Below are 17,485 nucleotides of genomic sequence, written 5' to 3'. Positions count from 1 at the left end.
CTAGCTGGTTGTCCCACTATACAGCAACCCTCTAGCTGGTTGTCCCTCTATACAGCAACCCCCTAGCTGATTGTCTAACTATACAGCAACCCCCTAGCTGATTGTCTAACTATACGGCAAGCTTCTAGCTGATTGTCTAACTATACGGCAAGCTCCTAGCTGGTTGTCCAACTATACAGCAACCCTCTAGCTGGTTGTCCCTCTATACAGCAACCCTCTAGCTGGTTGTCCCTCTATACAGCAACCTTCTAGCTGGTTGTCCCTCTATACAGCAACCCCCTAGCTGGTTGTCCCACTATACAGCAACCCCTAGCTGATTGTCTAACTATACGGCAAGCTCCTAGCTGGTTGTCCTTCTATACAGCGACCCCCTAGCTGGTTGTCCCACTATACAGCAACCCCCTAGCTGGTTGTCCCTATATACGGCAACCCCCTAGCTGATTGTCCCTCTATACGGCAAGCTCCTAGCTGATTGTCTAACTATACGGCAACCCCCTAGCTGATTGTCCCTCTATACAGCAACCCCCTAGCTGGTTGTCCCTATATACAGCAAGCTCCTAGCAGGCTGTTCTACTATACATCAACCCCCTAGCTGATTGTTCCATTATACAGCAACCCCCTAGCTGATTTTCTAACTATACAGCAACCCCCCAGCTGGTTGTCCCACTATACAGCAATCCCCTAGCTGGTTGTCCCACTATCCAGCAACCCCTAGCTGATTGTCTAACTATACGACAAGCTCCTAGCTGGTTGTTCCTTTATACAGCAACCCCCTAGCTGATTGTCTAACTATACGGCAAGCTCCTAGCTGGTTGTCCCTTTATAAAGCAACCCCCTAGCTGGTTGTCATTTTATACAGCAACCCCCTAGCTGGGTGTCCCTCTATACAGCAACCCCCTAGCTGGTTGTCTAACTATACGGCAAGCTCCTAGCCTGTTGTCCCACTATACAGCAACCCCCTAGCTGGTTGTCCCACTATACATACAGCAACCCTCTAGCTGATTGTCTAACTATACAGCAACCCTCTAGCTGATTGTCCCTCTATACAGCAACCCCCTAGCTGGTTGTCCCTTTATACAGCAACCCCCTAGCTGGTTGTCCCTCTACACAGCAACCCCCTAGCTGATTGTCCCACTATACAGCAACCCGCTAGCTGATTGTCCCACTATACAGCAACCCGCTAGCCTATTTTTCTTTCTATACAATAAGCTCAAAGTGAAGAGGACCTATAGACGTCATGTACTGAAAACTAATTCTAAGTAACTAACTTTAAGTAGTATTAAAAATCAAAGTAATGACACCTTACTATCTTCTTGAAGTTATTTTGAAATTTGTGTACATTTGTAACACATTATATATTTTATCCTTTGTTTGTTTGATACGCTGTTATATGGATATATTTTCTTCATTCAATTTTGCCAATAACAAAAATTCCGGACCAATTTTTTTCATAACTCATTTCAGTGCAAGATTTTGGTTCATAACAAAAAAATATTCATTTGCTCTGTCTTAAAAGCGTTTTCTGTATTTGTAATAAAAACATAAAGAAGACTTTCTGTGGCTATACAACATTTAGTTTCTACTGAAAAAAACGCTGCACTTTGCATAATCATCCGTAATTTGCAATTCCTATAGAAATCATTATACAAACCAAATATCGAGAATGCTTTCTGAAAAATGCCTTCCGGCTCACGAACAACATAAGGAGATTCATTAAATTTGTTCGTGTTGATATTGTCCCTCAAAAACAAACATCTATGAAATTTCAATCGAGTGATAAAAATATACACGTTATCTCAGATATACTGGGCGCGGTTACAAATACTCCGGGCACCCTGATCCATTTTTACACTAGAGCGTGAGCGTGGTGTTATCTCTGTCTTAAAGACGTGCCCTAAGTACTGGTTATCAAATAAAATGGGATTATATACGTGGGACGTATATTTGCACTGGTACAATAAGTCAATACACATCCAACATCGTCTGGTTTGATATGTGACGTGGTCAAGTAGATCGAACCATAGGGACATGCGATCACTGTGTTCAAGCTCACACAATGATACTACTTCTAGCGAGATTAATAGTTTTAGATATTTATTCATAACATAAATAGTGCTAGTATTTCTGTCGATTTCATTTCAGCTTAACCGGCAATCCGGAAGAATACATGCACCTACTTACTGCTAGGGCAGTTATTTTCTGCTTTGAATACTTCCCACTGGTAATAACGATTCCGTAACGTATATTTTGACCATTTGGCAACTTTTCGTTTCGTAGCTGACACGGTACAACCCTTTTCTTTCGCTTACAGTCATTTTGTTTACAAAGAAATGGGTGCTATGCGCATGCGCTAGTAGAGGGAAATCCCTGAACAAAACGTTGGTCAGACAGTTAGAAATACCGATGATTATCTTAGATTTAATCATTTTTATGAATGTATTTCAGCCAAATCCGATCGTTATTTTCCATAAGGAGTCTCACTTGATATGTTAATGTAGTATTTGAAAAAAAGACACAAAAAAGTTACTTCAGCGTGATGCCCCTTTAAGTGCCTGTCACACCTAGCCGATATGGGTCGCCGGAGCCCTACCGGAACACAAATTTTGACAATTCGTGAGGTAAACGTCATCCACAGATGGTGCCTCTTGCGTAATCGGGATCGGTGCAAGTACGGTAGCGCAACGGTATCACATCGCTAAGAACGGTAGTACATGTACATCGTCAGGATATCGTCAGAATAGGCGACGGTAAAAAATATGAATTTGTTCAAAAATTCCCGCCGTTGCGATGCCGGAGTGAACAACAGGACTACAACGACAGTACAACGCCAACGGTATCACTCTGGCTTCGTTAATGTCGATGATAGATCTAGAGCACCGGTAGCGCCCTGTAATGTATCGGCGGCTCTCCGGTGGCCTCAATGTGTACCGTACTGGTACCGACGTGATACCGTAGTACTACCGAATATCACCGAAGTAGGACTGATGCGCCGCCGATGTACTAACGACAGAAAAAATGTTATTCGGTACATCGGCCCTTACATCGGTAGGACAACGGTAGAGCAACGACGTCGCAACGGGAACGCCGGTACTACATGTACATCGGCATTGTTACGGCCACTTTTTTAGTGGTTTTTTTCAAGTACTTTCTCACCGGAGCCCTGCCGATTTTCTCGCCGTTGTTAATTTTTTGCTCCGGGTTCGTCCCGACGAGGTACATCGAAAGTGTGTAATAGGCCCTTAATACAGCTGTTTTCGCCCTCCTAGGATTCATCTGTAATGCTAGGGAACAAAAAGATGGAAAATCCAAATTAGTCTGAGCTACTGTTGAAGCAGAAGGAGAGGTGTATAAAATCCCTGAATTATATGAATTTCAAAATTAAATAAGTACTAGTTAATTTCAAATCAATAATGAGAAAAGTGTGCATATTGACTCATTTACCCCTGAAGTCACATTTGATCTCTTACAGTTCAAATGTTGAAATAGTTCATTATGAAACTTCAGGGGTGAATGAGTAAAGAGCCCAGCCACTACTCAAAAGAGATCACTTCGGTCATCAAGGGTACGCCAAACTAAGGTCTACCAACTCGTATCTTGAACGATGAACGTAAGAAACATACACGTGAACGCAAAGGTTATGACTGCGTCCAAAAAACAACCGTAATTGTTCGTAACCTCAACATGTAGTTTGTTTGTTATTCATTCTAACATATGTTATTAAAGGAAAATCAATCAATGGGATTGGTCACAAGTTCTGACAACTTACCAGGCCCTCTCCCGACAATACAACACACAGTAACTAAAGATAGAACAACTTACCAGGCCCTCTCCCGACAATACAACACACAGTAACTAAAGATAGAACAACTTACCAGGCCCTCTCCCGACAATACAACACACAGTAACTAAAGATAGAACAACTTACCAGGCCCTCTCCCGACAATACAACACACAGTAACTAAAGATAGAACAACTTACCAGGCCCTCTCCCGACAATACAACACACAGTAACTAAAGATAGAACAACTTACCAGGCCCTCTCCCGACAATACAACACACAGTAACTAAAGATAGAACAACTTACCAGGCCCTCTCCCGACAATACAACACACAGTAACTAAAGATAGAACAACTTACCAGGCCCTCTCCCGACAATACAACACACAGTAACTAAAGATAGAACAACTTACCAGGCCCTCTCCCGACAATACAACACACAGTAACTAAAGATAGAACAACTTACCAGGCCCTCTCCCGACAATACAACACACAGTAACTAAAGATAGAACAACTTACCAGGCCCTCTCCCGACAATACAACACACAGTAACTAAAGATAGAACAACTTACCAGGCCCTCTCCCGACAATACAACACACAGTAACTAAAGATAGAACAACTTACCAGGCCCTCTCCCGACAATACAACACACAGTAACTAAAGATAGAACAACTTACCAGGCCCTCTCCCGACAATACAACACACAGTAACTAAAGATAGAACAACTTACCAGGCCCTCTCCCGACAATACAACACACAGTAACTAAAGATAGAACAACTTACCAGGCCCTCTCCCGACAATACAACACACAGTAACTAAAGATAGAACAACTTACCAGGCCCTCTCCCGACAATACAACACACAGTAACTAAAGATAGAACAACTTACCAGGCCCTCTCCCGACAATACAACACACAGTAACTAAAGATAGAACAACTTACCAGGCCCTCTCCCGACAATACAACACACAGTAACTAAAGATAGAACAACTTACCAGGCCCTCTCCCGACAATACAACACACAGTAACTAAAGATAGAACAACTTACCAGGCCCTCTCCCGACAATACAACACACAGTAACTAAAGATAGAACAACTTACCAGGCCCTCTCCCGACAATACAACACACAGTAACTAAAGATAGAACAACTTACCAGGCCCTCTCCCGACAATACAACACACAGTAACTAAAGATAGAACAACTTACCAGGCCCTCTCCCGACAATACAACACACAGTAACTAAAGATAGAACAACTTACCAGGCCCTCTCCCGACAATACAACACACAGTAACTAAAGATAGAACAACTTACCAGGCCCTCTCCCGACAATACAACACACAGTAACTAAAGATAGAACAACTTACCAGGCCCTCTCCCGACAATACAACACACAGTAACTAAAGATAGAACAACTTACCAGGCCCTCTCCCGACAATACAACACACAGTAACTAAAGATAGAACAACTTACCAGGCCCTCTCCCGACAATACAACACACGGTAACTAAAGATAGAACAACTTACCAGGCCCTCTCCCGACAATACAACACACGGTAACTAAAGATAGAACACGTAGGGACAAAACGTTCAGCATATATACATAGACAATCTACTAATTGACATCAAAACAGTAAGGAGAAAGGGAAGGAGTGATGGAAAAAAGTAAAAGAAAGGACAGGAGGGGAATTGTTCTGGTTGCATTAGTTGTTCACTAGTTGGTTTCCAACCTCTTCGTTGATTTTATAAATGATTGTACAGCATGTATGCTATTGACATTTGTTTGGAATGGAAGATCTGCATCTTTGTTTGTTTGATTGTTTGTTTGCATGTGGTTTAATATCCTCGCAACAGCCGGGGTCATATGAAAACGGCCCTGTGTCTAGGGAGACACAACAGCCGGGGTCATATGAAAACGTCCCTGTGTCTAGGGAGACACAACAGCCAGGGTCATATGAAAACGGCCCTGTGTTTAGGGAGACACAACAGCCGGGGTCATATGAAAACGGCCCTGTGTCTAGGGAGACTTCTTCAAAAGATTTAGATCCAACGTTTTGCGATGAGGCAGAAGATCTAAGGGCATTGCGTTCCTTGTGTACATTAATGGAGGTGTTTTTGTGTTTGTTGAAATAACCGTTCACTTTTACTTATGAAATACACCTCGGTGAAATCCGATGAAGAACGCTAGTTGAAATAGACACATAATAAACCCTATAGTTATTGAGGCAATTTGAACACATCAGCTGTGCTAGAGGTCAAAAGAAAATGCATAGCTAGAAATGGGCGGATTGGTCGAGTGGTTAACACTCCGACCTTCCAAGCAGGAGGCCGTGGTTCGATCCCCGAAGTCGTCGTACGCATGGATATTCAGAGAAAGTGTTTTTTTCTCCTGTCCACACAACTCCAACAACCCAGGAGGAGTATGCATTGGTCTGGGTGCATGTTGCGGTATCTATGCTTTAACATTCAAGTGAGGTGCCACTATAAATGATGTCGTTGGAAGCACGGTCCCACTACAAACAGAACTCATTTCATATCCAGCACAAACGCAGGCATACACACATAGGAAGATATTAGCCAGGTGGAATAGGGCCTGATAAGGCAGATCCTGCAAATTCCTCAAAATTGTTTTAAGCGCTTTAAAGTGGCCTATGTTAGCTGGATAGGGCGCTAAATCAACTGTTGTATATTATTATTATTATAAGAAATACAGAAAAAATGGTACATGAAAATATACCAATTGTCAATGCGCAGGTCGATGTTTTTTCTCCGGGTACTCCGGCTTTCCTCCGCCACCAAAACCTGGCACATCCTCAAATGGCCATAGCTGTTAATCACAAATCATAAACATATTTTAAAAACTAAAATAATACTGTTACCCTCAGATTCCCGGATACTGTAGTACAAACAATAAACTCCAATCGTGTGGTACTATTTTGTATTAGACTTGAAGGTAAGCGTAGACGTGTGCCTAGCTCAGAGGCTTACAATGGAACTGCCTTGTTACATATAGGATACTCTCAATATACCTTTGCATGACAATTAATTAACTAAACAATAACCAGATGAAAATAGGCGTGAAATAAAGTTGTGCCTCCCTTTGTCCGTAGAGGTGATCAATTAAGCTTATCTGACATATGTAAACGGCCACCAAGCCAGGTGCCCTGACAGCTGTACAATTTATATCGCCTTGGCCTGGGTAACAAGACAGCCTATAGTTGAAAGATAACTGAAACAGCAATTAATTTACCACTTGACTTTCAGGTCATTATTTCATTCTTAACAAACACCATCAATGGGACTTTGACCAAAATACTAGTTATGTTTCAGAAATACATCATAAGCTGCCTCTTATCATTTACTGGGAACTCCGGTTACGGTTTCTCTGAAACGGAACTAGGGTCTGGTTCCAGTTCCGTTTATCTAAAAAAAAACTAGGAACTAGTAACCAACTTCAGGGGGCCTGAGGTCTACGATTGATCAGGTAGCTTGCGGATCGGCTAGTTAAACCGACCGTATACAATGATTGGAGGCCCATGGCTCGAATCCAGACCACGTGCTGGTCCCGTTACATATTTTCATATAAATATATCGATATGTATAAAATAAACAATATTGGTGATTGTGTGTCGTTTGATTTCGTCTTAACATTTTTCATAAATCTTCTGCAAAGCAGTATTTTCTTTTCAGAATTAAATTAACAAAGGTATAGTTATACCAAACAAAAAATGTCCAAGTTAATATTTTCGACTTTTGGCAGTGGTACGTGCATCCTTAAAAGTAGTATATTACACCTACCGAACACTAATGCTACTTGTTTTTATTTCCAGGTTGGCGTGGGTCATCAGCAGTCATGAAAAACAGGCCTTTGATCCTCTGCATTATTTTTCTAACCATCGTCATCTTCCTTCTTGTATACGTAGAGGAGCATTCAAGAGGAATCCGCTTCAAACATTTGGTAGGACTCTAGCGAGTTATGTGTTTGTTTGTGTTTTACGCTCTATTAACAGATGTGGTAATTTAAGAACGTGCGACAGCTTACAGTGTTTTTGTATTAAAAACATATATTTTCCCGTTTACACTGGTGATGTTTTGTAAGCATATTTGGTCCAGATTTTAGTTTTGTTCCTAGAAACCGTAAATGAATTTATTTTTCAATAAGAGAAAAAAAATTGCGGTTACTCTGGACGAGATATTTTTAAAGAATTTAATTAATCGCAAATGCTTTTCCGATGGAATAAAAGTTAACAATAGTAAAGTGACATCCTCTCAATAGTTATTTCCAGTATTCGGAAATAAATTTAACCAATATAGTTCGCGAAATAAAGTACACGCAAGATAGAATGACTTACACTAAACACTGAATTTTTGCGATGTAAGGTGTATATCGGCAAACTTACTAAATGTAAGCTTGATGTCTTTTAATGACTATAGCCAAGCTTCATTATCCTGTCACCACTGATTTCATTGACGGAATATTCCGCCAGTGTTTTTAAGGGAAGGCAATTCGATGTTTTTTTTCAATTCAACACTGTCAAGGTATTATTAGCAACTTTGCTGGATCGAAATGGTGTTTGCTGGAATGTTGCAGACTCACTTGTTCTGTAAATCCAATATGTATTTATGTCATCAATGTTGCAGTTCCCTGATGTAAAGTGATTCAATATTATTTTGTTTGTACTGTTAGCTTAATTCATTTATGTGTCGGGCAAGATTTCGTACAGGAATGTAGTGTTAGGGATTGGGTTTTTATTTTGTTGAACGTCCTATCTACGGCTTATGTCATCTAAGGACGTGACTCCATGTGTGTTGTATATGCGTGCTTGCGTGTGAGTGTGATGGAGGTGCAATCTCACTAAAATACGTACCATGCCGAAGGCAACCAGCACAGCATTCCGTCTGGTCACATTTTTCCTGAGAACGGGTGAACCACTCGTTGCCATTCTTTAATGCTAAATGTTAGTTAGGAAATAACATCTACCATTTTAATGTCTTTGGTATGTCCCGGCTTGGGGACAGAACCCACTGCCTTCCCGACCTGGGCGAACGTTCAGCAATAAAGCCAAATGTGAGGTTTTGCCAGGCGAGTTGCTAGAAAAAAAAAGGGCGTTTAGAGGGATTGCAATGGGTGCAGCAGATTAATTATGTTTTGTTGTGCCCACAAGAAGAGGGCACAAAAGCAAATCCCAAATGCTGCAGGGGGTTCGAACATCATTCGCCTCCTACTACATGCCGTGGGTAAAAGCATATATATTATTTTATCGATCTCCGACCTGCAAGGGTGGTCCACATGTGAGAACAAATGAAAGCGAAAGTACAAAAAAGAAAAATACAACATATCAGAAAGGGGTTAAAACGCTAGACGTTTGCTCTGTCAACTAAACTCTGGGTGTTCTAAAATTCTACATCTATCAAGAATGTTTATAACCTATATAAAACATATAAATATAAAGAATATTTACAACATTTCGTTGGTATTAAGTAGGACTCTTATAGGAGCAGAAGAGAAAAACACATCCATGCAATGATCAGACAGGATGAAAATCAGAAATTTATGACAAAAGTAATTCATTCATCTTTTTTTGAGATATATACGAGTACAAGAGCCAATTACGCTTGACATACAATTACTCTTTTAATGATTGACTACTGGAAGGCACTCGTTGTGATGACCAAACATTTTACAAAAGTCGTTTTGACAATTATATAAAACATCATCCTTCCAGACTTAGGCAAAAACGTTTTTTGGTAAATATCGTTGGCGATTACTACGCGAGGTTTATACATTAATATTCATATTTTTCTTTCAAACAGATCACGCTTATTGTACTTGTAAACTAATTAACACATTTTATCTTTAAGTCGTAAAGTCATATTTTAATATTGTTACTTTAATTTACAAACATTTATGGTAGTATCCTGAAAAGATTTATTAACCTCGACTCTCGCTTTCTCGGATTCTTATAACCACAAATTCACCTTTACTGCACATATCCATAGAAACAATTAAGTCTATATGAAGAAAAGAAAATATTTTATTAAAAAATTAAGGGACATCATATTATTTTAAAATATTAGAGAAAAAATTTGATGTCTCACATAATTGTTAACTATATATATTTCAAATATATGAGAATCTTAAAAGTGTATTTAAGATATTTTTTCATTTCATTATTTGTAACTGCAGTATATAATCCAATATCTTAATAACGCATTAACAGGTTCATATATTATAATTTTGATACGCATTATTTATATGATTAATTGGTAAAAAATAAAATTATAAAAATTATCCTGTCAAATGTTTCCTTCTTTTGCTTTCTGCATTGATCTTTACATCGTATATCTGGCGATTGTAAATAAATTCTCAATATTTTTTCCAGGGAAATTATTTAAAATACTCTCAACACCAATAAATCAATCTGATCAATTTGCATTACCGCATACACTTATTTCACAACTTTGAGGAAAAACGTGATAAAAATATAGCAGTAAATCAAACATATGTGTTATCGGACATCTTGTTATCGAGGTTGCCAGTTGACCTGCAGATATGTTGATAAGTTAGATAAGACTGGCAAATAATAGCATAATTACGACTCTATCGGTCTCCAAACTAGGCAAACAAGGAGAGACAATCACAAATAAGGTCGGGCCAGGTAATCGCCAGACATACATTACGTTTAAGGGTATAGCATACACTCATATCGGTCTATGTATACAAAAGCGTTATCAGTAAAGACTGTAGCATAGCAGTGTAACTAACGTCCGCCTGTCGCCCATTTAATGAAATATCACCAATAAACTGCGGCTCCTTTGATTTGATCATGAGCTGATTTAGTCTACTGTCACGTGGTCTGGTTGACATCTGTTCGGTTACCTTTGTAACTTTGTTCGCTGTACATTGTGTCCTTGCTTGTTGATGCTGTGGTATTCTTTTATATAATTTACTTAAGGTGACCTGTTCCACTACCGACACATTACCAAAGAGTTCCTCTCCACACAGTTGTCTCCTCTTTAGATAAATCGTAACGTGATAGGGCCAGGACACTGCATGTACCATTGACCAGGTAGTTGAGTTGGTTAGGTCGACAGTTAGATGTTCAGGGTTCGAATTTAGGTCTTTTCATGTTCAATGACCCAAATTAAAACTCGGAATTCATATAAAATATTTAATTTCAACATAATGAACTTGAACATTGGCTGTTGGAATGATCAATAAAGAGGTTGACGTAGTCAATAGTAAGGCACTAAGACTGATTACTTCATAACAATAGTTCACTGGGCTCATAACATAGATTGATAAATGTAAATGTATTCATGGATATGACTTGGCGTTACAATATAATGCATATGTATATTTTGTGTTTAATCAAACAGGGTCAAATTCAAATTTCATATAATAAGGATATATATATATATACGATAAAGTTTTTATACCTCAACATATAGTTGATCAAACCGACACAAATGTACACAGGCCAATTATAACCTGTGCCTTTTCCCCTCCCATACCCCTTATAATTGTGCCATAAAGTAAATGATATAATGGTGTATCACGCGCGCTATCGCGTGTGTCTGTACTTCAATAATAAGGTCAAACAAAAGTATTTCGTGTTTGCGGTAACCCTACATACCCTCATTGTTTGTGCCTACCCTAAACTCTTTGAGGCAATTTTCAAAGAAGCACTGTTAAAGTCAAAATCACTCTCCTATATAAACCATATAATATTATTTGTTAAAATTTAATTTGTTACCTACCTACCCTCAATTTTTTCCACCCTGTTACAGGAAGCACATTTTTATGGTCTGGCCTTTTGCCCCTGCATATGATGAAAGACCTTAAAATTCTCCCCCTTTTCTGTTGTTGTTTTGAAATCTAAAAGTAAACCAATACTTGTGTACGTTCATTGTTGATTTCTTTAATGCAAGTTTATTTCTGAATTTCAATATTATTGAAAATATACAATACAAAGAAAATATTCTTGGTTTCTTGAAAACTGTTATGGATTAAGATAAATCAAGGATACTCCGTTTATTACCTTTTTCTTTATTACGACAATAGACGTCCGTGAAACGAAAGCCAGCAAACAGAAATGCACGGAATGCTGCATCGAGACGTAATGATATCAATAACAGGCCTATTGTGACGTCACAATGGGCATTGCCTATTGTTTGCTATTTCCATGCACTAAACCCTGCTCGGTGATTGGATGGTTAAGTGTAAAAATAGCAAAAGGTGTGTTTTTTCGATAACCGAAGAAAAAAAACAATTTTATCATCTACGTAAAACTATTTATATCACTAGTGAATATGGTATAAAAAGGTAAACAAATCAACAATCTAAGCATGCTTTAAACATTTGGGACCAAATAAGACTGACCATTTTTTCCGAGGCTGCGCTCTTTGTCAAAAATAAATACATTTAGATAAGTAAAGAAAGAAAACGAAAAGAATAACGGTAAGTAATCCGGTATGAACGACTGACAATATGTGTGATTCATCATATATCATTTTTCTATTTGCAGAATTTATTTCCCACGCCGAAGTTACCCGTTGTTAACCCTTCTAGAATAAATACAGGCGTACGTATTACCTACTTCAAAAAATGCTTTGACAATCTATTTAGTTAATCACAAACTTAAACAAAATGAACATTTGTTATTCTATCAAATTCACTTTATCAAACAGCTTTTAGATAAGAAAACAATTATGAACTATTGAAAGTAAGTCAGGTACGGTATTCTTGTTTATTTACAATGAAAAATAATAATTATTGTTAGTGGAAAACAGTTAGGGTATACCTTTTGACTCATTGTTGAGTCACAATGTCAAACAATATTTAATACTCAATAATGTGGAGATTATGTCTTACTCTTGACTCATGGTTGAGTTACAATATTTTACAATATTAATACTCAATAATGTGGAGATAATGTCATTGTTGACTCATTGTTGAGTCAAAATATTTAACAATATAAAATACTTAATAATGTGGAGATAAGGTCTTACTTTTGACTCATTGTTGAGTCACACTATTTAATACTCAATTATATGGAGACTATGTCCACCTTTAGCCACATTGTTGAGTCAAAATATTTAATAATATAAAATACTCAATAATGTGGAGATTAGGTCTACCTTTTGACTCATGGTTGAGTCTCAATATCAATAAATATATAATACTCAATAATGTGGAGATAAGGTCTCCCTTTTGACTCACGGTTGAGTTACAATATTTAACAATATTATTAATCAATAACGCAGAGATAAGGTCCACCTTTTGATTCATTGTTGAGTCAAAATATTTAACAATATTTAATATTCAATAAGGTGGAGATAACGTCATTGTTGACTCATTGTTGAGTCAAAATATTTAACAATATTTAATACTCAATAATGTGGAGATAAGGTCTTACTTTTGACTCATTGTTGAGTCACAATATTTAATACTCAATAATGTGGAGACTATGTCCACCTTTTGGCTCATTGTAGGAATTTGAAATTACAATACATTTGTTTTATTATTCTGGTGAGTTACGATAACTAGAAATGTACACTGCTTACTGGGTGGAAATAAGGTACAGTACATACACCGGTGACGTTTTTGTTCAATCACAGTGACAAACAATATATAATCAATAGTGGTATTTTTACCTCAGTTTCACATCAGTAAACTTTATATACATGACAGTCATAAAGTAAGCCCTTCAAGTGAACGATCCCGTCTGAATATCAAAGTTCTACTTTCTACACGAACAATGTACAATTAAAAGCTTGATACGGGAACCAGTCGGTCTTGAATCGATGCGACACGTTAATACGTTCATTGTTTGTGAAGAAAGGAAAACTTCGATATTACATATTTCCAAACTGATAAATCTTATTGAAGATATCCCATCTGATTTTAAAAAATCAATACCAAGGTCAAGTTACAACATTATAATGTATACAGTAAAACTTCGTTTTACTTTCAATGTTTGTACAGACATGTTGGTCATTACACATACGTTTTTGCTGCACAGCAATGCATTCGCAAAATGTCATTTAACAATCTAGTGGACCATACAAATTACTGAGTATTTCTAGAATAGAATTCATGGATCAATTCTTTTTGTAGATAATTTTGTTTGAAGAGAGAACAATAGAGGAACGAAACTAATGATAACCTTATTGAGGCAAACAAATATCAGATTGCTTTCCAAAGACGAGTAGTCAACCGGAGAGAAGAGTGTGTTGTATAAAAAATTGAATTACCGATACATGATATGCACAAATGATATTAGATGTCCCTGAGATAACGTGCATGCATTTGATTCGTTAAGACTTCACAGAAAAAAACCGGACAATTCTGTATTACTGATCAATCTTAAACTATCTGCTTCCAGCGGTTAAGCCCCATTGTGGAATTTGAATTTCTTTATTATTTCTCTATTTATAACAGTGGATAATAAAGCTGTTATTGTGTTATCAATTTGGCATATTTGAAATTTAGACAAACTTAGACAAATTTAGACAAACTTAGACAAATTTAGACAAACTTAGACAAATTTAGACAAACTTAGACAAACTTAGACAAATTTAGACAAACTTTCCATGTTTGCAAAGTAATCAATCATAATGAAAGAGTCACCCAAATGATGACGGATTAATATCGTTGTAAATGACGCAAAGTTATGCTTTAGTTTTATAAGGGCTGTTTCTATACGGATCAGGTAAATAGATCACTTCCTGATACTACCACCTCACTTATCACAATCGCTTTTCATGTCCTGTTTTTGTTACTCACTTTGGGCGTTATCTTGTGGGAAGCTACTGAACCATGCAGAAAAAGCTTTCATTGATCATAACATGTTATAATTCATTTATAATACAACCAGTTGTAACTTTATATTTACACTTAAAATAAATTTGTCTAATTTGTTTTGAAACATGTCCTCAAGAAAGATACATATTGTGATATTGACATGTAACACTGAATCCATTAAACCTAGATCAAGTGAGATAATTTGCCTTTTCACAACATCAACATAAAAACAGCAGTATGCATTACAGCGAAAATTTACCTGTCATTGTCCTACGTCGATTTGTGATATCTCTACACTTTGTTTCATTTATGAAATACAAAGAGTAAATACAAACAGTACTTTTGAGTGGGTTTTTAAACAAATTGAAAACATATAAAAGAGCAGTCTCATCTTCTATTTCTTACTTTTTCTAAACATACATGACTAAATGCTGGTTTCCACAGGTTGTCGGATTACACCAGTTTTAGCTGGATAGGTTAAGCTGTGTATTGGTCTGTTAAGTCCAGGGGAAAGTTTTGTGATGTAAAATTCCATAAATTACTATCATGCTTTGTAAAAATTCAGATTCAATTTAATCTCTAATACAATTTTTGAAAATGTGTTGTTGGTTTATTTTGCAGGACACAACGAAGGATTTCCTCCAAAGTTTGGCTGGTTCCAACAAAAGTTTGACAGTAGTTTCCGGGTATTTCGACATTGGAAACTTCCCTAAAGGATCTATGGCTAGTATACGAACACCGAAAAAATATGAAGACTGGCTGAGAGTTTTTGGGAGAATACAGAATCCGGTGATACTTTACACAGACAGCCAGGCTTTTGCGACGCTATTTGCTAATATACGTAATAAAACGAAATACCTTACAAAGATTATTGTCATCAATCGCGACACATTGTGGAGCTTCCAGATCATGCCTAAAATTGCCAAGTTATACTCCATGCCAGGATATCCCAAACATTATCCGAACACCTTTATTCCGGCTTACACTGCTCTAACGCATTCTAAGTTACCTATTGTCCTTGACGCAATACAAAAACAATATTTTTCGACTGATTATTATTGTTGGTTGGATGTTGGATATTTCCGCGATATTGTGACCAGAAATAAAACGTTTTGGTTGGAGGTACCAAATGATTTTGATCCCTCTAAAATTGGTGTAACGCGTGTGTATAATTCAAAACTGACAGATATACGACCGAAGACAATAATTTATGGAAATTTAAACTGGATTGGAGGAGGTCTGTTTCTTGGAAAGCCTGATGTACTTGTGAGATTTGCCAGGCAATACAAATTTGCTGTGATGAGATATCTTAACGAGAGCCTTATGAACGTTGAACAACATATTCTGTATTCCATGTTTACAACAGAGGAACGTAAAGCGCATCCGCTAGATGTTGACGTTCAACTTTATATACCGGGAACAAAGAACGTGATGTCTGGAAACCCTTGGTTTTATTTAGGTTATCTCATGTACGACGAAACGTGATGTATTTATATGAAATAAACATAAATCAAAATGTATTTTTATACAGCGGGTACAGTTTTGCAAATATAAGATATATATACAAGTATATATTGTAAAAAGAAAAATTCTCAACACCGAGTATTTAGTCTTCAGTCTGAAGAATCTCCTAGAAGAGATGAAAGTACTGGAGACTCGTTGTTGAGAATTTTTCTTTTTACATTATTTCTTCGTCCGTAAGGATACTTTTTCTACTAGTATATATATAGATATATTTGTATGATGGCACCGATGTGCATATTCATACAGAAATATATTTGTTAAATATTATTGAAATTTAAGATTCTGTGCTTTCTTACATTGACAAGCCTTTGAATAAAGACAGAAAGAAATACCACGGTAAATATTATGAATGTTATTAAATGTTTATTTAAAAGAAATGAACTAGTTAAAAATGCAACAATTCTTTGTACTGAGGGAAAAAATATTTTTAAAAGGAGGACTGATTCTAAAATACTCATAAGCATAATATGTAAGGTAGCGTACTTCCTTAAGATAAACTACAAACGTTTCCTACTTAGGTTGTGAATTCGTTTTTAGTTTTGTTTTTTTTTCATAATATTCACACGTACAATTGGTTAGTGCTGTATATTTTTGTATGATACAAATTTTTATTTTCATTATAAAACTGGAAAAATAAGAGGTTTGAAATCCTGTATATAGAGACGCATCTTTTTTTAGTGGTTCAGCATTTGTCATAATTACATTATAATTGTGTTTAAATAAGGTTGTCAATTTTGTATATCTCTTCAATTCACCAATCGTTTGACAATCACATTGAATATTTTCGCAATTGTACATGTAACACCAAGAAACCAAATAGGTGAAATGGGGGGACGCAAGATGTCGAAACACACATTTGAGTATGATATGTTGTTCAAACCAAATAAAATAAAATCAAGCAATCAAATAAACAAATCCCGAAGTGTCAACTAAAGCGCTATTCGAACTCAGAATCGATAAACAGAGCAAAATATATATAAATTTTTTTTATGTAATACCTTGAGACCATTGAAATTACAAGAGGAAGATACACAGGCCCCAGGTAACCCAAACGTGTAAGCGTCTTGTACTTAATCGACAATATACCTGTCGTATAAATCTAGGTCACATCAAAATAATGCAACGTCCTCAAAGCGGGAGCCGGCGTAGTGACAACGAAACTGAAAGACATACTATTGAGCCTAATTAATGAAATTTACAGTCATATTACAAAAAGAAATTAAAGATTTGTCATTGAGATCATAGATCAAACTTCCCAATACTTATCATTCATTTGCATTACTCGATATCTTGCGTATTAACTTTGACCCTCATCAGTCACTATCTATTACGGAAATCGATATATTCGAAGCAATCTTTTGAATACCAAATTAACTGC

The 17,485-nt window shown here is 36.9% G+C and overlaps 1 protein-coding gene across 3 annotated transcripts in view; it reads left to right on the top strand.

Annotated features, from left to right (window-relative positions):
- Positions 1-16,122, top strand: part of LOC110465269 — a 57,078-nt gene extending 40,956 nt beyond the window's left edge. For 2 of the 3 annotated variants that reach the window (XM_021520973.1, XM_021520974.1), the window contains exons 2-4: positions 7,607-7,734; positions 12,305-12,361; positions 15,205-16,122. In XM_021520973.1, the coding sequence (XP_021376648.1) occupies positions 7,607-7,734; positions 12,305-12,361; positions 15,205-16,068 (1,049 nt within the window). In that variant the 3' untranslated portion in view covers positions 16,069-16,122. The remainder of the gene's footprint in view (positions 1-7,606; positions 7,735-12,304; positions 12,362-15,204) is intronic. The other variant, XM_021520975.1, reaches the window with a different exon arrangement.
- The last annotated feature ends 1,363 nt before the right edge of the window (positions 16,123-17,485 follow it).

The sequence above is a fragment of the Mizuhopecten yessoensis genome, unplaced genomic scaffold, assembly GCF_002113885.1.
Source record: "Mizuhopecten yessoensis strain PY_sf001 unplaced genomic scaffold, ASM211388v2 scaffold11067, whole genome shotgun sequence".
In the NCBI taxonomy this organism is placed as follows: Eukaryota; Metazoa; Mollusca; class Bivalvia; order Pectinida; family Pectinidae; genus Mizuhopecten; species Mizuhopecten yessoensis.
Note: the sequence above shows the minus strand (reverse complement) of the source record. Positions and strands in the feature narration are given on the sequence as shown.